Source organism: Trichosurus vulpecula, chromosome 3, assembly GCF_011100635.1.
Source record: "Trichosurus vulpecula isolate mTriVul1 chromosome 3, mTriVul1.pri, whole genome shotgun sequence".
NCBI classification, from domain to species: domain Eukaryota; kingdom Metazoa; phylum Chordata; class Mammalia; order Diprotodontia; family Phalangeridae; genus Trichosurus; species Trichosurus vulpecula.
In genome coordinates this window covers 154,336,009-154,356,498 of record NC_050575.1, presented here as the reverse complement: position 1 = coordinate 154,356,498, position 20,490 = coordinate 154,336,009, and the positions used below count along the sequence as shown (strand labels likewise).

General features: G+C 42.0%; 1 protein-coding gene across 2 annotated transcripts in view; it reads left to right on the top strand.

Moving 5' to 3' along the window:
- Window positions 1-20,490, top strand: part of LOC118841848 (liver carboxylesterase 1-like) — a 113,298-nt gene that overhangs the window by 22,762 nt on the left and 70,046 nt on the right. Inside the window, exons 4-5 of one of the 2 annotated variants that reach the window (XM_036749514.1) lie at window positions 4,103-4,236; window positions 12,196-12,349. The exons of the other annotated variant lie outside the window; for it this stretch is intronic. Coding sequence (XP_036605409.1) covers window positions 4,103-4,236; window positions 12,196-12,349 — 288 coding nt within the window. The remainder of the gene's footprint in view (window positions 1-4,102; window positions 4,237-12,195; window positions 12,350-20,490) is intronic. 2 annotated transcript variants of the gene reach the window in all.

Genomic DNA, 20,490 nt, shown 5'->3' with positions numbered 1-20,490 from the left:
TTTATAATCATTATCTCATTTAAACCTCACAACAAATCCAGGAGGGAGGTGCTATCATTATCACCATTTTACAGAAGAGAAAACTAAGGTAAACAGATTAAGTGACTTGTCCAGGGTCTCACAGTTAGGAAGTGTTTGAGACCAAATTTGAACTGAGATCTTCCTGACTCCAGGCTTAGTGTTCTGTATAGTGAGTCACCTACCTGCCATCATCATCATCATCATCATCATCATCATCATCATTGCTTATTGCCAGCTAGAAGATGTGAAACTCTGACAATGTCATAGAATCTCAGAGTTGACTGGTACCCCACGAAACATCAAGTCAAAAACGTGACCGAGGGGGCAGCTAGGTGGTGCAGAGAGTAAAGCATCAGCCCTGGAGTCAGGAAGAGCTGAGTTCAAATCTGACTTCAGATGTTTGACACGCTTACTAGCTGTGTGACCTTGGGCAAGTCACTTAACCCCAATTGCCCTGCCTTCACCCCTCCAAAAACAAAACAAAACAAAAACATGACTGAACAAGTATTTTTTCTACATCTCTAACATGTGGTCATCTAAGCTTTGCTTAAAGTCTTCCGTTGAGGAGGAACCTACCACCTCTTGAGACAGCCAAATCTCTTAGTAATTCTTCCCCAATATCATGAGTTGTGCTTTCTCTAACAAAACAGAAAAATTCCAACCTCTGTCATTGAATAAAGGATAAGGACTAGAATTATGATTGCTTTGGCATAGAGCAGTGATGTTAAACTCAGAAAATAGGACTAAAACATACATAAGGATCCGTATATTAACATTTTATTGTTGTTTAGTCATTTCATTCATGTTGGATTCTCCATGAACCTATTTGGGATTTTTTCAGCAAGGAGCGGTTTGCCATTTCCTTCTTCAATTCACTTTATAAATGAGGAAACTGAAGCAAACAGAGTTAAATTAAGTTTAGCCCAGGGACACACATTTAGTAAGTTTCTCAGGCCATAATATTACGTTTTATTATATTTATAGTTATCTTGTTAAATATTTCCAATTGTATTTTAATCTGGTTCAGTCCAGCTGAAGTGTTCAACACCTCTGGTGTAGAGAATTTACAGGTAAAGTATCTTTCTTTACCTCTGTTGGTCATCATTTTCTCTTTGACTTAGCTTGCCTAGAGCCACACAACCAGAATATCAAAGGCAGGACCTGGACCCAGATCTTCCTAACTTGAAGGCCAGTTCTCTATCTATGCATTATGTTCCATCTATTCCACAAGATGGGTTGTTGAATGCTTGAAGCCAGCTATTATGCTCCCACCCTTATCCTAAGTCGTATATGCTCCATGGGACGTATTTTTATTTCCTCCACCAATACTTCAGACCTGATCTCCTGGTTCTGTTTAAGGCTCCTGCATTAGATTAGCAACTCCTTCCTTCCCCCAGAACTGTCAATGACCCACATCAGTGAGAAAGAGGAAGAGTAGCGTGGATAATTTAAAAGAATTCTGATTGATTTTGGAAAGTATTCTATAATTTTCTTAAAGATAATTTATCTTGGCCTCAGTTTCATCATCTGTAAAATTATGGACTTGAATTGGATGATCTCTAAGGTCCCTTGCAGGTCTAAATTTGTTCTCCTTCTTTAATTGTTTTTGATTTGTACAACTTTGAGAATGGAAATAGCATCACCTGGGCATATAGGGGTATATGGCTTCTCCTAGAAGCTGAAAAGAGTAGCTTGGAACCAGCCTTGAATCCAATTCTTAGTATGGAAGATAGTTGCCTGAATAGCCCTGAACCATGACATTTCTACCTCCCTGCTTCCTACTTAATTTGAATTGCTGGAAAACCCTTGACTCCTCATGTATGAGATACAGATCAAAATTGTTTTGCTTAAGATAATACCCAGCACATCAGTGTTCCATAAGGTCCAGCACATTGTTGGAGAGCTCTAATTGTTAGAAGCTTGCTCCTTATCTTGAGACCAAACTTGCCTCCTTTAAAGTTTTACTTTCTGGTTCTAGTTCTGTTCTTGAGGACTAATGAGCCTATGCCATTCTTTTATATACATGAAAATACTTAGAATATTCTGCCTGAGTCTTCTCCAAGCTAGATATCTTCTCTTTATTCAATTAACTCTTATAGGACCCTGTTTTGAGGCCTTTCTCCTCCACGGTCATCATCATCTGGAGGTTCTCCAGCTTAATTACTAGAATTTCTGAGCTGGAAGTAACTCAGAGATCATCTAGCCAACTTATGCCACTCCTCTATAACACACCTGAAAAACTATAAAGAAACAGCTGCTTAAAGACCTCCAATGAGGAAAAATGAAAGATTAACTGAGGCAGCCCATTCATGTTTTGGGGAAATCAAATTGATAGGAAATTTTTTTCTGAGACCTAGAATCTGTTTCTCTGTAATTTCCAATCATTGTTTCTGGTTCTGTCCTCTGGGTACACACAGAACAATTTTATTTTATTTTATTTTATTTTATTTTATTTTATTTTATTTTATTTTATTGGCATACCAGCCCTTCATATAATTGATAACAGCTGTCTAGTCTCACCTCCCCCAAGACTTCTCCAAGGCAAATATCACCATTTTCTCAGAGAAATTATTATTTCTCTCTCCCATTAGTAGACAATTGTTAAAATTGGGGAGAACTCAACTTTATTTCCCTCTCCTATTTCCTTGTCTAATCTCTCAAGCATTGGGCTGTTGAAAGATAGGATTAACATTCTCTTCATTCTGGGTATTGCTACTCTACCTAATTAGTTCAGGCTTGGGTGGGAGGTACAGATTCTTTGTCTAGATTGCCCAAGGCTGGGTGTGGTCTGGATATAGGGATAGTCTTTCTGGCCAAGAGTGGCATGATGTCACTCTAAGCCCCTTATTGGAGTGAGCTCACTTCTCTGTAAAGTCCACTTTTCATTAATTGTTAACCAATCAGAGTTGATTGCCACCCTCAGGAGCACCCCTCTTCCAAAGGGGTAAGCCATGATCTGACTGCCATGATTGTCTCTGATCTGAGGGAGAGATGGCCAAATGGCCATCCTTTTATTAATAAACATTCTGGCATTATTTTAAAAATGTTTAAATTACCCAGAAATTACGTCTCTTGAACTTCTTAAACATCACATTTCTTTTTAACAAAGTTGAATGGAAAGAACAGGATTACTTTCTATTTTCCTTCATCACCATTGGTTCTTGTTTCCAATAAATTAGGCCCATAGAGGTGAGGTCTGTATTATTTGTCTCTGTTTTTTGCTTTCCATAATCTTATACTAGAGCTCCCAGAGAACAAACTGCTTCAAGGGTATGGTACAATACTCCCTGGAGGTATTCTTTCCCTCCATCCCTGAGTATGCTGGAGCTTGCTCAGACTGGCTAGTAGGAGCCAATTATTCATTTTTATGCACATCAGAAATCCACAAATACTACAAAGGAGCACTTGACTGTTTTGTTGATTGTCTAGATCCAAGTGATGGAGAAAATGTTAATCAAACAAATTAAAGATAAGAGTATATTCTGTACATTTTTTTTATTCAAAGAAACATTTACCAGCACACATTTGCTTCCATCTATCCATCAGAGGACACTCAGAATCTGAATGTCTGAGCTGATAAAAACACTGATCACTTAGTACAACATTCTCATTTCTTTTTGGTATAAAATGAGACTTGTAAAGGGAAGGGAATTTGTCTAAGTTCTTACAATAAGTTAGTGGAAGTGCTAGGACTAGAATCCAAGTCTCCTAGTTCCTAGACCTATGCCATTCTACAACACAGTACTGACTCCCTAGATATCACTGGAAGGGAGACAATGGAAATAATACCAGATTTGTAGGTAAGAGATTTAAGTTTAAATCTAAGCTATGACACTACCTTTGTGACTTCAAGTAAGTCATTTAACCTGTCAGAGCATCAGTTATATTATCTGTAAAATGAGGAGATTGGACAAAGTGCCTTTTCAATTCTAAGACTGTGAACCTTTGAGTACATCACCTGGCCTGAGTGATTTACATATTATTTCATATGTCTGAAATTAGGGCTAGAATAACTGACTTCTTGAGAGCTTTCTCAGCTCTGGGCTCCTATAAACAATGTGATTCTTCCTTACTTACCCAGGTGATGGTGTGGATCCATGGAGGAGGTCTTTTGCTGGGTGCCGCATCAACCTATGATGGGCTTGCCCTCTCAGCTCTTGAGAACGTCATAGTGGTGGCCATTCAGTATCGCCTGGGAATCTTTGGATTCTTCAGGTAAGATCTTCCATTGAAGAACTCACCTTAAATAACACTGAACAGTATAAACCTGCCCTAGACACTATCCAAATCAGGAATGCTGTGATTCTCTCATGGCAACTACTCTGCAAAAACCCTTTGATGAGGTTTAGAGTTGTTACAGCTAGTTCAGGTTTGGAAGAATTCACTGAGACATTCTCTGCAGCCATTGGGAGCTTTATTGATGCAACAGCAGCTGGCTAGCCCTGGAAGAAGAACTAGCAATTTATAGAGGAAATACGGGCTTGTTTTTGTAAGGACAGGATAAGAGAGACAGGGGGAAATTTATGAAACAGGGTGAGAAAAACAAGGAATTTTCTAGTCCAGGATAAGGGTGGAGTTTTATGGTATTTCAAGATAAGGGGAAGAAGGGGGAGGAGCCAAGATGGCAGTTGGAAAGCAGCGACTAGCATGAGCTCCCCACCAAGTCCCTCCAAAAACCTATAAAAAATGGCTCTGAACCAATTCTAGAACTGAAGACCCCATAAAATAGCAGAGGGAAGCAGGGCTCCAGCCAAGGACAGCTGGGATGGTTACTGGGTGAGGTCTTTCGCGCAAGGAGCTGGGAGTGGAGCAGAGTGGAGCAGACCCTAGTGTGGGCCATGTGGACCAAACAGACCAGGAGCTGGGTGGAGTGTGCCCTAGCACCCCTAATCAGTGAGCTGCAGCAGTTACCAGACTTCTCAACCCACAAACACCAAAGACAACAGAGAGCGTTAGTGGGAAAAGATGTGGGAGTGGAAGGAGTTTGCAGTTTGGCCACCGGGGCAGCGGAAGTGGGGCAGCTACAGAACCACAGCTGCAGTTGCTTCAAGCCCCAGGCCCACCTGGTGGGAGGAATTAAGTGGCGGATCAGAGCAGGAGTGAAGAGTCTGCTGAAGATCTAAGTCCAGTCCAGGTTGGGGGTTCTTGGGGAAGGAGGAGCGCTGGTGTGGCAGAGCTGGCACATCCCTCCAAGCTTGGAACATGGTTCTCTTTACTCTACAAGCAGTCATATCGTGCTGAAAAACTCAAGGGTCAAGTTAGTTGGCTGGGAACATGGCCAGGCAGTGAAAACGCACCCAGATTCATTCTGAGAGTTTGGAATCTTTCTTTGGTGACAAACAAGACCAAAACATACACCTAGAAGAAGTGAACAAAGTCAAAGAGCCTACAACAAAAGTCTCCAAAAAAAAACATGAACTGGTCTCAGGACATGGAAGACCTCAAAAAGTATTTGGAAAAGCAAGTTAGAGAAGTAGAGGAAAAATTGGGAAGAAAAATGAGAATGATGCAAGAAAACCATGAAAGACAAGTCCATGACTTGCTAAAGGAGACACAAAAAATACTGAAAAATATACTGAAGAAAACAACTCCTTAAAAAACTGACTAACTCAAAGGGCAAAAGAATTCCAAAAGGTCACTGAGGAGAAGAATGCCTTGAAAGGCAGAATTAGCCAAATGGAAAAGGAGGTTCAAAAGACCACTGAAGAAAATACTACCTTAAAAATTAGATTGGAGCAAGTGGAAGCTACTGACTTTATGAGAAATTAACATATTATAAAACAGAACCAAAGGAATGAAAAGATGGAAGACCATGTGAAATATCTCATTGGATAAACCACTGACCTGGAAATAGATCCAGGAGAGATAATTTAAAAATTATTGGAATACCTGAAAGCCATGATCAAAAAAAGAGCCTAGGGTTGGAGCCAAGATGGCAGCGGGTAAGCAGGGACTAGAGTGAGCTCTGTACCAAATCCCTCCAAAAACCTATAAAAAATGGTTCTGAACCAATTCTAGAACGGCAGAACCCACAGAACAGCCGAGGGAAGCAGGGCTTCAGCCCAGGACAACCTGGATGGTCTCTGGGTGAGGTCTGTTCCACATGGAGCTGGGAGCTGGGAGCTGGGAGCTGGGAGCTGGGAGCTGGGAACGGAGTGCAGTGGAGCCCAGCATGAGCGGCGTGCAACAACCAAACTTGGACCTGGAAAATAGATCCAGGAGAGATAATTATTGGAATACTTGAAAGCCATGATCAAAAAACGAGCCTAGATACCATCTTTCAAGAAATTATCAAGGAGAACTGCCCTGATATTCTAGAACCACAGGGCAAAATAGAAATTGAAAGAATCCATCGATCGCCTCCTCAAACAGATCCCAAAAAGAAATCTCCTAGGAATATTGTTGCCAAATTCCAGAGCTCCCAGATCAAGGAGAAAATACTGCAAGCAGCCAGAAAGAAACAATTTGAGTATTGTGGAAACCCAATCAGAATAACCCAAGATCTGGCAGCTTCTACATTAAGAGATTGAAGGGCTTGGAATGAGACATTCCGGAGGTCAATGGAGCTAGGATTAAAACCTAGAATCACTTACCCAGCAAAAATGAGTATCATGTTCCAAGGCAAAATATGAATTTTCAATAAAATAGAGGACTTTCAAGGTTTCTCAGTGAAAAGACCAGAACGGAATAGAAAATTTGACTTTCAAACACAAGAATTAAGAGAAGCATGAAAAGGTAATCAAGAAACGGAAATTGCAAGGCACTTACTAAAGTTGAACTGTTTTGTTTACATTCCCACATGGAAAGATGATGTGTATGATTCATGAGATCTCAGTATTAGGGTAGTTGAAGGGAATATGCATATATATATATGTTTATGTATATATATATGAGTGAATGTGTATGTATGTATATATCTATGTGTATATGTATGTATGTGTATCTATGTATATATATGTATATGTGTATGTGTTTATATATATATGTGTGTGTTTTTATATATATATATGTAAAAGAGAGAGAGCAGACACAGGGTGAGTTGAAGATGAAGGGAAGATATCTAAAAGAAATAAAATGAAATTAAAGGATGAGAGAGCAACATACTGAGAGAGGGAGATAGGGAGAGATAGAATGGGGTGGATTATCTAGCATAAAGGTGGCAAGAGGAAGCAGTTCTGTGGGAGGAGGGGAGAGGGCAGGTGAGGGGGGAATGAGTGAACCTTGCTCTCATCAGATTTGGGCTGAGGAGGGAATACCATACATACTCAGTTGGGTATCTTACCCCACAGCAAAGAAGAGAGAGGAAGATAAAAAAAAAATAAAAGGGGGGGATGATGGAGGGGAGGGCAGATGGGGGTGGAGGTAATCAAAAACAAACACTTTCGAAAGGGGACAGTGTCAAGGGAGAAAATTCAATAAAGCTGGATGGGTTGGGAAGGAGCAAAATGTAGTTAGCCTTTTACAACATGAGTATTGTGGAAGGGTTATACATAATGATACACATGTGTGGCCTAGGTTGAATTGCTCAACTTCTTAGGGAGGGTGGGTGGGAAGGGAAGAGGGGAGAGAATTTGGAACTCAAAGTTTTAAAAACAGATGTTCAAAAACAAAAAAAAAATGTTTTTGCATGCACCTAAAATATAAGATACACAGGCAATGGGGTGTAGAAATTTATCTTGCCCTACAAGAAAGGAAAGGAAAAGGGGATGAGAGGGGAGGGGGGTGATAGAGGGGAGGGCTGACTGGGGAACAGGGCAACCAGAATATAAGCCATCTTGGAGTGGGGGGCCAGGGTAGAAATGGGGAGAAAATTTGTAATTCAAACTGTTGTGAAAATCAATGCTGAAAATCAAATATGTTAAATAAATAAATTTAAATTTAAAAAAAGAGCCAAGATATCATATTTCAAGAAATTGTCAAGGAGAACTGCCCTGATATTCTAGAGCCACAGGGCAAAATAGAAATTGAAAGAATCCACCAATCGCCTCCTCAAATAGATCCCAAAAAGAAATCTCCTAGCAATATTGTCGGCAAATTTCAGAGTTCCCAGATCAAGGAGAAAATACTGGAAGCAGCCAGCAAGAAACAACTTGAGTATTGTGGAAACACAATTAGAATAACCCAAGATCTAACAGCTTCTACATTAAGAGACTGAAGGGCTTGGAATATGATATTCCGGAGGCCAACGGAGCTAGGTTTAAAACCAAGAATCACCTACTCAGCAAAACTGAGTATCACACTCCAAGGCAAAATATGAATTTTGAATAAAATAGAGGACTATCAAGCTTTCTCAGTGAAAAGACCAGAGCTGAATGGAAAATTTGACTTTCAAACACGAGAATCAAGAGAATCATGAAAAGGTAATCAAGAAAAAGAACAAGAAAAAGAAATTGCAAGGGACTTACTAAAGTTGAAGTGTTTATTTGCATTCCTACATGGAAAGATGATGTGTATGATTCATGAGACCTCAGTATTAAGGTAGGTGAGGGGAATATGCATATATATATACATATATATACATATATGTATATATATACATGTTTATGTATATATATGTATATGTGAGTATGTATGTATATATGTTTGTGTGTGTATGTTATTATATATACATATATATATGTGTGTGTGTGTGTGTGTGTGTGTGTGTGTTGAGAGAGAGAGAGAGGGCACAGGGTGAGTTGAAGATGAAGGGAAGATATCTAAAAGAAATAAAATCAAATTAAGGGACGAGAGAGGAATATATTGAGAGAGGGAGATAGGGAGAGATAGAATGGGGTAAATTATCTCGCATAAATTGGCAAGAAAAGCAGTTCTGTATGAAGAGAAGATAAGGCAGGTGAGAGGGGAATGAGTGTATCTTGCTCTCATCAGATTTGACCTGAAGGGGGAATGCCATACCTACTCAATTGGGTATCTTACCCCACAGGAAAAAAGGAGGAAGAAGATAAAATAAGCAGGTATGATAGAAGGGAGGGCAGATGGAGGTGGAGGCAACCAAAAACAAACACTTTTGAAAGGGTACAGGGTTAAGGGAGAAAATTCAATAAAGGGGGATAGGTTAGGAAGGAGCAAAATATAGTTAGTCTTTTACAACATGAGTATTGTGGAAGGGTTATACATAATGATGCGCATGTCGCCTATGTTGAATTGCTTGACTTCTTAGAGCGGGTGGGTGGAAAGGGAAGAGGGGAGAGAATTTGGAACTCAAAGTTTTAAAAACAGTTGTTCAAACACAAAAAAAAAATTTGCATGCAATTAGAAAATAAGATACACAGTTAATGGGGCATAGAAAATTATCTTGCCCTACAAGAAAGGAAGGGAAAAGGGAATGGGAGAGGAGTGGAATGACAGAAGGGAGGGCTGGCTGGGGAACAGGTCAACCAGAATATATGCCATGTTACAGTGGGTGGGAGGGTAGAAATAGGGAGAAAATTCTTAATTCAAACTCTTGTGAAAATCAGTGCTGAAAACTAAATATGTTAAATAAAAAAAAGATAAGGAGAAGAGAATTTACAACTCCTTCAGGTTAGAGAATGAACTAGGGGCTTCACAAAGTCAACTCTTAATATTATTTTTAACTTTAGGGTACTGTTTGTATCCACATCACTTTGACACATGAATATGGGCAACTCATCCTGGTAGAGACCATTTCTATGTGTCCATGTGCTTTTTGGGAACTTGGCCTACACATGGATCCTGTTTGACTTCTTCTCTAATTTAGTGTTCTTAAGGTCATGGACTGTGGCATAACACCTATCGTATTATCAGCATCCAACAACTATTGCCAGGGTCACTGTTATCTCAGAAATTAAGTAGTGAAGAACGAACATTGAATTTGGAGAGGATCTGAGTTCAAATTCTCCCTCAGTCATTTATTCCCTCAGCAAGTCATTTAACTCCTCTAAGCTCATTTACCTCATGTAAAATGAGGTAGTTGGATTAAATGGCCTCTAAGGTCCTTGAGCCCTAAATTTATAATCTTATCATCCTAAAATTGGTGAGATGTAGTATGGAGTACCAGTTACTATCATTGAATTAAGGGTTTTGCATTGAATACCTGCTATTCATTAATTGATCAATTAATAAATATTTATTAGGGCAATGCTAAGTCCTGAGGACACAAAGACAAAATAAAACAGCCTCTGCCCCAGAGGAGGAGACATTCTATTGTGGGAGAGAACATATGTATATACAGAAAAAATACAAAATAAGCAAAAGGTACTTTTGGGGGAGGACATTGGAGTGTAGTAGGTGCTTAATAAATGTTTATCTCTTCCTGAAGTATTTGCTTAACAAATCATTGTTTTTACTTGAATGCTAGTGTAATATAAATTCTGGAAGGTCCTATCAAGCTGTTGTTTAGCTAAATTCAGAGAGGATAATCACTATTGTTGGATATCAAGTGAAGATTCAAGTTAAGATTAAAGTGTGGAGGAGTTGTAAACTGTTAGTAGAAATCATAGCTCTTTTGACATTTGTAGTTCAGTCACTTCAGTCATGTTTGACTCTTTGTGACCCCATTTGGGGTTTTCTTGGCAAAGGTATTAGATAGAGTGTTTTGCCTTTTCCTTCTCCAGCTCATTTTACAGATTAGGAAACTGAGGCAAACAGGGTTAAGTGATTTGCTCCGGGTCACACAGCTAGTAAGTGTCTGAGAGTGGATTTGAACTCAGGAAGAGTCTTCCTGACTCCAAGCCAGACCCTCTATCCACTGTGTGACCTAGCTGCCCTTTTGACACATTGAATTCTAACCAGATACAAGATTCATATCATATCTAGCTCTGTGCTAGGCCCTGAAGCAGCTATAAAAATGTTGGGCATATCCATATCACCACTTACCTAGGAAAATGAGGTGCACTTGAAAAATTAACAGTACAAGGAAATTTGTGGTAAGTGGGGTCATATCCCTGACAAGGACCTTAAAAGTCATCTACTACAACCCTCTCATTTTCTGGAAAAGGAAACTGAGGCCCAGAGAAGTTAAGCAGCTTGCCCAAAGCTATTAAATATAGGTTATTAAATGAACTAGCACCTTCTGACTCCACATCCAGTGCTCCAGAGATATAGCTGTTCAAATGAGAGAGAAATCACTGGATTGGAGTAGTAAAGAGAGGTTTCCTGGAGAATTTGGAACATGAGCAGAAAGGTCAGAAGAAGGCATTTTGGGCAGGGAAAAAAAGGGCAGAAAAAGGCATGTTCTGAGCCAGTAGGAGTCATTTCACTTGAGCAAAAACCACTGTGTGTGTGGAGGGCAACAGTGGTATTTAAGAGAATGCTCTAACTTTGAGTGTAGTTATGCAAAGAGAACACTAGCTTTCACCCCAAGGGAGCTGGGGGAATAGTGGTCTTAGGAGAAGAGCACCATGAAGAAAGAAGACTTGAGATGCTGAGGCATGCTTATGGTGCTCCCCAAAAGGAGGACAAGTTATTCTCTTATTGCTCCTCATACCCACCCCTCATACATACCCTCCCTGGAAAAGAAAAAAGATGCTCCCTGCCCTAGGTGTTGGCTAAGTAAGGCAAAGAGTCATGTTCCTCATGCAAGTTATGAATCTGTGCATCAGCATGATATTGTGAGAGACTACAAAGAGATGAGCACCAAAGAAGTAGAGATTTCATCTTCACTCTTTTAGGGGATTCAGTTAACAATCTTGATAGAGCCCTCAGAGGGCAATGTGGGTAGGAAGTTAACTGGAAATCAAGCACATATTCCCTGTGCTCAACAAATTTACATATAATGAAGGGAATAGAAGGGGAGAAAAGGAGGGAGGAAACATTTATTAATCATCTACTAAGGGCCAGGTACTGTACTAAGCGCTTTTTACAAGTATTATCTCATTTTATTTTTATCTTGCCTATAAGGTAAATATTATTATCTCCTTCTTTTTACAATTAAGTAAACTGAGGTAGACAAAGGCTAAGTAACTTGCCAAAGGTCTCACAGCTAATAAGGGAACAGGACCTATACATATGATAGATATGTTAAAAAAAAAGTGGGGAAATGGCCTGGATTCACTAGAAGGGGAATCTCAGCATTACTCACTATTTCTGATATCACAAGTTTGTCCTATCTGGAGGGTTATTGACCCTTCTCTGGATTTGTGGCTGTTTCTCTGAAATCCGTTCTCTGTCTTTTCAATTCATTGTATACCTGTTGCCCCCTCTCCCTTGCAGCACTGGAGATGAACATGCCTGGGGAAACTGGGGTTACTTAGACCAAGTGGCTGCACTCCAATGGGTCCAGAAGAACATCGCCAATTTTGGAGGTGATCCAGGCTCAGTCACCATCTTTGGGGAGTCGGCAGGAGGTGTCAGTGTTTCAGCATTGGTGAGCTTTCAAGAGTACTATGCCATGGTTAGGGATGATTTGGTCAGGGAGTGAGGTCTTTCCTATCCCTTCTCTCCTATTTTTCTCTTAACTACCTGTTTTCCCTTTTCTCATTTATTCAACAAACACTTCTTATGTGACTACTGTGTATATAGGACTGAGGTAATGGGAAAAATGTAAAATTTATTTAACTTATGGATGCTACCCTTGAATAGAGGAGAAAGACCCAAACATGGATGCCTATAATATACAATATCACATTAAATGTATTGAAAAGGTTCTGAATAAAGAGTTCAATGAGGTGCAAGGGGAGGGGAAGGTTATTGACTGAATTGAGAGATTAAAAAGGCTTCATGGTCAAGGTAGCATTTGAAAAGTTGGGGGCGGGGCATATAAAAAAGCTTTTTTTCTCCTCTATTTTCTTTATTGTTATTGTTGTTGCTTCTTGTTTTCTCTTTCATCTCTTTTATCTCCTTTCTGCCTCTTGGCTCTTTCTCTTCTTTCCTTTCTCTTTCCATTTTTCTCTCCCTCTCTAAATTGAGCCTGGCAATGGAGGTGGTCCCTTGTACATTAGTTCCTATATTTCTTCCTATGTTTCTTTGAATAGTTAATTTTTGCAATTTCTTACTACATAGCAATATTCTATTACATCCATATACCATAGTTTGTCTTTTTTTTTTGTTTTTGTTTTCCTTTTTCCACCAGTCAGCTGGCATTTTGTTCCTGACTTTTTGCCACCACAAAGTAATGCTATGAATTTTTTTTGGTACATTCTAGGCTTTTCTTTCTGTCTTTGATTTCGCTTAGGGTTATATGACCACTAAAGAAAAGTCTGGGTCAAAGGATATAGATAGCTTTCTTACATAATTCAAAATTGATATCAGGAATGTCTTGACCTTTTCACTTCTTTAGCAACAGAGTATTAGTATAGTATTTCCCATATCTATATTTCCAATATTGATGCCACTTTTTAAAATCTTTTGCAGTCTTTATGATTTGAGGTCTGCTCACTGTTGTAATTTTATATTTCTCTTGTTATTATCATGCTCAAAAAAAGCAATCAACACCCGGGTATAAATTTGGATGTGGATTTATTGAAGCGCGCAACTACTTGGAGTAATTACTCAAATTGAACAGCAGCAAGTAGGGGTGGGGATAGAGCACTTAAAGGGAAAGAACACAATTAGATTTCCATGGAGATGGGGACACAAACAGTGGGACAAGCTGAGGATTATTTCTGTGGAGAAGGGAACACAAACAATGGGGTCCATGTAGATGGGAGTACAAACAGTGGGGTCCATGGAGACGGGAGTAAAAACAGTAGGGTGAGTGGGGGCAAGAAGGAGAAACTGGAGGGGGGCAGGGCATAACATTCCCCACTTTTTTTTTCAAAGTGTGTCAATTTTTTGACACATTCTCAGGGGATTTGTCACAAGAATCAGGGGGAATGGGATTTGCAAAATGGTAATGGAGATCCCTGATCAATAGCAGTTTAACAGAGTTTATGCAGGACTTGACAAATTGCGGAAAATGATTAATGAGGCAGGGGCCCACAACCAGAGTTACAATGAAGAGGAGGAGGGGGCCAGCCAGGGTAGTCACCAGGGTAGTGAGCCAAGGGGATGTACGGAACAGGGACTGATACCAGTTCTCAGAGTTTTCCAGCTTTTTTTGTCTATTGGCAATATTTTGGCGTACCAAAGTCAGGCTTTCCCGCACCACCCCAGAGAGTTGTTAACATAGGAACAACAGGCCTCTCTCAGAGCCACACATAGGTCACCCTGCTTGAGAAAAAGAAGGTCAAGGCCTCTGCGGTTCTGGAGGGCCACCTCCGCCAATGGGTCCACTTGTTTTTCTAGGACTGAGATGGACTGCTCAATGTGGAAGAAGTCAGTGTTTACCTGTGCACTTAAGGCCTTATACTTGAGATCCCCTTTGACAAGGGCTGCCGTTCCGGTGGCAGCAGAGCCCACAAGCCCCTGGCCCACTAAGATGGGGGTGAGGAGTGGTATTGCTCGCCTTTGACGGTAACTCAGTTGCCCTTCGGGGGAAAATAGTGCCAGGCTTCCTCACCTGGGAGGAGAGAAACCTAGGGAATTATGGCCACTAAGATGCACAGGGGGCCCTCCGGGTGTTCTTGGTGTCTGAGGAACACAGTAGCAGAGACACACTGGGTAAAGCCATTGTGACACGCCCGCCAGGCTCCTGGATGGACCAAGAAGTAGTCTGAGATGGAGGCCTGAATCTCCTGAGTTTGTCTGCAAATGGAGCCGTACTGAGAACTAGATAAAGTGGTGTTAGATGATGTAAGGCAAAGGCCTGTTCCCTGCACGTCCTCAAGGGTGAGCTGTGATTGGTTCTACTTGCAGTTCTCTGTGTTGGAGGTAGGGGTGATGAAGGCATTTGGTGCCACCACTACATAGTAAGGAGGCTGGGGCTTAACACAGGTCCAACAATTTTTGCCCAGTATGTGGTTAGAGTTGTTAAGTGTCTTATGAACAGCTGATAAAAGGGCAAGCCAGGAAACCTGATATGTGTGGGGTTCCTGAGTAATAGGTGTTGGGGCAGGGATGGCTAGGTTCCTTCATGGGGCAGGCATGGCCAGGTCTCCTATTGGGCCAATGGGATGGGGACCTGGTAAAGGCTTCTTGGTTACAGTCAGTGTCACTGTCTCTCCCACATGTGGCAACCCCATGGTCACCCAAGGGATAATAATGAGTCCCAGTACCCGAGAGACTGGGCCTCTCTAGGCAGGGTCAGAAGGATTTAGGACAATAAGATCTAATTTCAGGTGCCAGGGGTTGGACTTGATTGTACAGATATGGAGTAACGTGTCCAAGCATTGGTCCGAGCCCTTAATGATGCCTGGTGGAACACACAGGGAGTCACTAAGGTCAGCTAAGGGGAAGTTGTGGGCCATGATACAAGGGCAGGCACATGTGGTTGGGTACGCTGAAGTAGAGCAGAGCAGGCAGCCTGCGTCCACTGGTGGGCTCTCAAAAAGGGTATTGAGGGGGAGATGTATGTCTTCATGACTTTGGAAAGTTCAGAACTGTTTGTTCCCTATAGTGATTACCCCAGTAGAGCTTAGCTTGGGGGCAGGGGATTGTGAGGGACCATGGAAGGGGTTAATAGGAAGATCAAGAAGGGGGTCAGAACAGTCTTAGCTTTAGGGAGTTCTCGAGGGGCTCTGCCTTCCATTGTGAGGATGTAGCTGCTTTCACATGGCTGTGGTGGAGCCAGACAGGAATGGAGTTAACCTTGATTGCAGATGGGGTGGTCAGGATGACAGTGTAAGGGCCCTTCCACTTAGGCTTGAGACCAGAGGCTGTATGTTTCCAGATTAGGACAGAGTCCCCAGGCTGGAAGTGGTGGAGCTGGTCAGAAGTTGGAGTAGGCGGGGCTTCCCAGACAGATTTATGAAGCTGAGACTGGACATGTTGAAGACCCTGTAGGAACTTAATGAGGGAAGTGTCAATAGGAGGGGGCCACCCAAAAAGAATTTCAGAGGGGGTTCAAACCTAGTTTATTAGGGGTGCATCAGCTGCAGAGCAGGGCCAGGGGGAGCAGAGTGACCCAGTTCTCCTGAAACTCTTTAAGGGTGCGGTTTGCCCATTCAACCTGACCGGAGCTCTGGGGTTGTGGGCACACCCTAAGTAATTTGGCAACAAAACTAGGGCCATTATCTGAGCCAATGCTAGGGCAAAGGCCAAAACAGGGGATCAATTCATTCAAGAGTTTCTTTACAACCATCGGGCCTGTCTCTTCAGCAAAGACCAAGAGACATTTAAAACCTGCTGCTGGTGGTTTGACTTCAGCAAAATCACTTTCCAATGTTCCCCTGGTTGCGCCCCCCACAGCCTTACCCTGAGTGGAGCTCTCTCTGCCTGTTTGGCATTCACTTGAGCGCAGGACCGCATCTGGTGACTGTGCTGGTAAGGATGTTGTCTAAGTGGGGAATGTAATATCTGTCCCTGAGTAGCTCCCCCCACAGGGGTGTGATCTGATAGAGTCTTCCCTCCCAATCCCTCCCCAAGACCTCAGGAACAAAAGTTTGGCCATCTCCCAAAACCCACCACTCCTTCTTCCCTCCCCCCTTTATTTTTTATTAGCCGGGAAGGAATCATCCAAGGGTGAATAGGAGGGAGGAGGGGTGCAGAGGGGAGGGGGTCTTAAACAAGAAGAAGGGGGGCAGCTTCCAAGTGGGGTGCTGCCCAGGCAGCAGCATCAGCTGGGTGGTTGCCAATTGCTTCAGGGGAATTGCCGAGTTGATGGCCCGGGCAGTGGACAAGAGAAACTTGAGAGGGGAGCCAAATAGAGTCTAGGAGGGTGAGGATCTCTCCCCTGCCTCCGACTGTCCTATTGGAAGATGGGAGGGGGCCCTGTTCTTTGTAAATAGACAGAAAAATCGTCGGAGTCAGGAAGGAGTGTGGCAGGGTTAAGGGCTGATTTGCCACAAAAAGATGAAAGGGCTTGGTAATGTCAGGGAGAGCATATGCAGGGGCAGAGGTGAGGGTCCTTTTTAGGGAGTCAAAGGAATTTTTGTTCCACAGGGGTCCAGACTAGAGGGCCAGACCCAGCAGTAGCAGAGTAAAGAGGTTTAGCAAGGTCAGGAAACCCAAGGATCCAGCAGTTCACAGACCTGCTTCTTGGTAGTAGGAACAGGAATGTTTAGGATGGCCTGGATATGAGATTAAGAGAGAGAGAGAGAGAGAGAGAGATTTCTTCCCTCAAGGCAATACCCAAGGTAGCAAACAGAGGTGCAACAGATCTGCACAGCAGCCAAGGGAATTTAAAAGAGACAGGAGAGAGTGAGTAGCTTGAAAGCAACCATCCTCAGTGGATGTAGCTAACAAGAGATCATTAAAATACTGAATGAGGGAAAAAGAAGGGTTAGATTCCCGGAAAGGCAAGAGATTCTGGCGGAGGGCTTCATCAAAGAAGGTGGGAGAATTTTTGAAACCCTGAGGCAACCTTATCTGGGCCAGCTGGCCAGAAAAGCCCGAAGAAGGGTAGACTCAGGTAAAAGCGAAAAGCAGCTGGCTTGCAGGAGCCAAAGGAATGGAGAAGAAAGCATCCTTAGGGTCCAAGACAGTGTGCACAGTGTGGGTGGGTGACAAGAGGCTGAGGAGGGTGTAAGGATGGCTTATTGACCTCCCAAGATCTTGCACTGGCCGAAAGTCAGAAGTGCCAGGCTTTCTAACAAGAAGCTGATGGGTGTTCCAGGGGGACCAGTACAGGAAAAGGATGCCAGCCTCCTTGATATGGGAAATATGGAGAGCTGCTGAGGAAAGAGAACAAATCTGTCTGGAGGGTATAAGAGCAGTTCTTGGGTCCTGGGGGAGGGTCACTGGAGAAGAGAAAAGTGGAGAGCTATGCCCCTGTGCGCTTCAGAAGACATGCGATACTGATGAATAGAAACCAGAGAGGCTGTGACTAGGAGCCAGGAGGGTCAGATTCAGTCCAAACCCCAGGGACCAGGGAAAAAGGCCATCCAGATTGGGGCTGGCAGAAGCTGACTCAGTTGGCTGATGAAGGAGGAACTCAGCACAAGAAGGGCCGGTGAGGGAGGGGAGGTCGGGGCTAGGTCCAGGGAGGCTGACTCACCATGGTCTTTGGGTATCACAATTTGACAACAATAGCAGTTTCTGACAAAAACCTTTTCTTTTTAAAGCTTTTACCTGGACCTCACAATCAAATTTTAATTTTTAAAAGAGTATCCTAAAAGCCAATTATTAAAAATTAGTCCTACTGACTTTAAAAGTCATGTTCAGAGATCAGCTATTTTCTGATTCCACTGTTCTCTTCTTTCAGTAAAAACTTCCACTTCCAGGCTTTTTCCAACTTATTGTCCAAATAGGGCTACCAGTACTGCTGCTACAAAACCTGGAAGTTTATAACTTCTTAAATTAAACTTCTTTAAAAAACATGGTCATATGAAATGACTTAGCAGTTTCCTAATCCATTCATTATTTTAACAGTACAATTTGTCAATCTAACAACACTTAGTGAAATTGTTTCTCTAACAACACAGATGAACCTAACAGTCATTAACCAAGCAATATGAACTTCAGTTGTTACCAAGCAATAAAATAAAATTTTAGAAATACAACAATACCATAAACAAATGTCGTGTATTTAAACCTTTAAAATCATAATTAATTAATTACTAATCTGGCTGCATGTATTTTCATCTTCATCTTATCACCATTTACATAAACTTCACATCTGAGAAAATTCACATATGAAGCAATTCTATTTAACTTGAACGTTTGTTTTTGCCAATCAATATACTAAATACTTTTACAATTAAGAATATTATTACAATTTGGAATCACCTGTTATAACCAGGTCAGTTTAAAGTAACATACTGGACCAATATTCATGTTAAATTTAATAGAACCTACTCACAGATCTAGTCCAAAGGGTGGGTGGGCATAATCCCTTCCACGTCTCTATAACTTCATCTATTGGGTTTTTAACTCAGGTTATCAAGCCTTTTACTCTGAGCTGCTTGCTCAAGATTTTTAATTTACTAATCTTCCACTTTTATCACAGTCTCTCTTTTCCTTTTCCCATAAACTTTAGTGACAAGCAGTAAAATGAACTCTAATTTATCTTAAACATTAAATTAGGAATGACACATCTTCACTTTTCACTTTTCACTTCTTTTCTGGTTGGGTTCATTACACAAAAACCTTTTCTCCTTTTTGTAGGCAGAAAAAAAAGGTTAAAATACTTCTCTAGCTATTTCCCTTTTGATCTTTAGGGAGGAGTTAACCCTTCCTTCTCTTGAAAATTTTTTAGTGCAGAGAAGTTCAAAGGAACTTTTCCCATGTTCCTTTAAGTCTTTCTCTTGAGCAGTTACCCTTAAGTTTTTCTGCCCAGATAACTCTGTCTTTTGAGCAGAAGTTATGCCAGAGCCTGAAAACTCAGTCTTAACACTTCTCAGGATTTTTTTTTCTCACATACCCTGTTTTCTCCTGTCTTCAACATAAATCAATCTCCCCCCACAACTTGACTTTAACTTGTGGGTATTTCTCCTTACAATGGTAAATTTTTAACCAGACTACAGACACATAGCCTGCTCTGCTCCCTATTCAGGAATGCCAGTGTGATTGGGAGGGGCAAGGGGAGTTTACTGGCTGCTGCTGCAGCAGCTGATAGGCTACTCTCACTCACTCACGAACGGACACACACATGCACAGGCACAAACAGACAGACAAAAACACACAAACACAAAATGAAGAGACACCCCAGGACAGATACCAGAAACCAGAATGGGCAGAGGTCTAACGTCTTAGTGCATGCCTGGGAGATCAGTGCTTATTCAGTGGTTTGGCCTCGAATCTCCACCAGAACCAGAAGGGAATTCCCACCAGAAACCAGAAAACAGAAACCTGACTTCACTTACCCTCTGGGGCTCTGGAACATCTCAGAGACTGGTTCCCCTAGAGGTCTGGATCCGCAAAAGTCTGAATAGAGGGCAGGTCGGCATTGGGGGGTGGGTTAGTTCTCCTCCCTCTCCAGCTCTTGGGGCTCTGGGACATCTGGCCTAAAAGCAAATTATTAACATCTCAGAGGCCAGCTCCCCTAGAGATTGGGACGAAGAGATGCCCACTAGCCGAGGATGAGACCCTACCTGGCCCAGGTCACGGGGGGTGCCACATGCTACCCCCAAATCTCGCTGGGGCCTCCATAAATGTTGTACCAAAAAAAAGCAAGTGAGACCCGGACATAAATTTGGATGTGGATTTATTGAAGCGTGCAACTACTTGGAGTAATTACTCAAATCGAACAGCAGCAAGTAGGGGTAGGGATAGAGTATTTAAAGGGAAGGAACACAATTAGATTTCAATGGAGATGGGGACACAAAAAGTGGGACAAGCTGAGGGAGGATTATTTCCGTGGAGAAGGGAACACAAACAATGGGGTCCGTGGAGATGGGAGTAAAAACAGTAGGGTGATCTGGGGCAAGAAGGAGAAACTGGAGGTGGGGCAGGGCATAATATTATTAGTGATTCAGTCCATCACCCATCTCTGTGCCTTTGTACTGACTGGCCCCCATGCCTGGAACTCTCCCTCTTCTTACATCAGCTTGCTTTGTACAATCTCTAGCTATTAGCAAGATTCATCCAAAG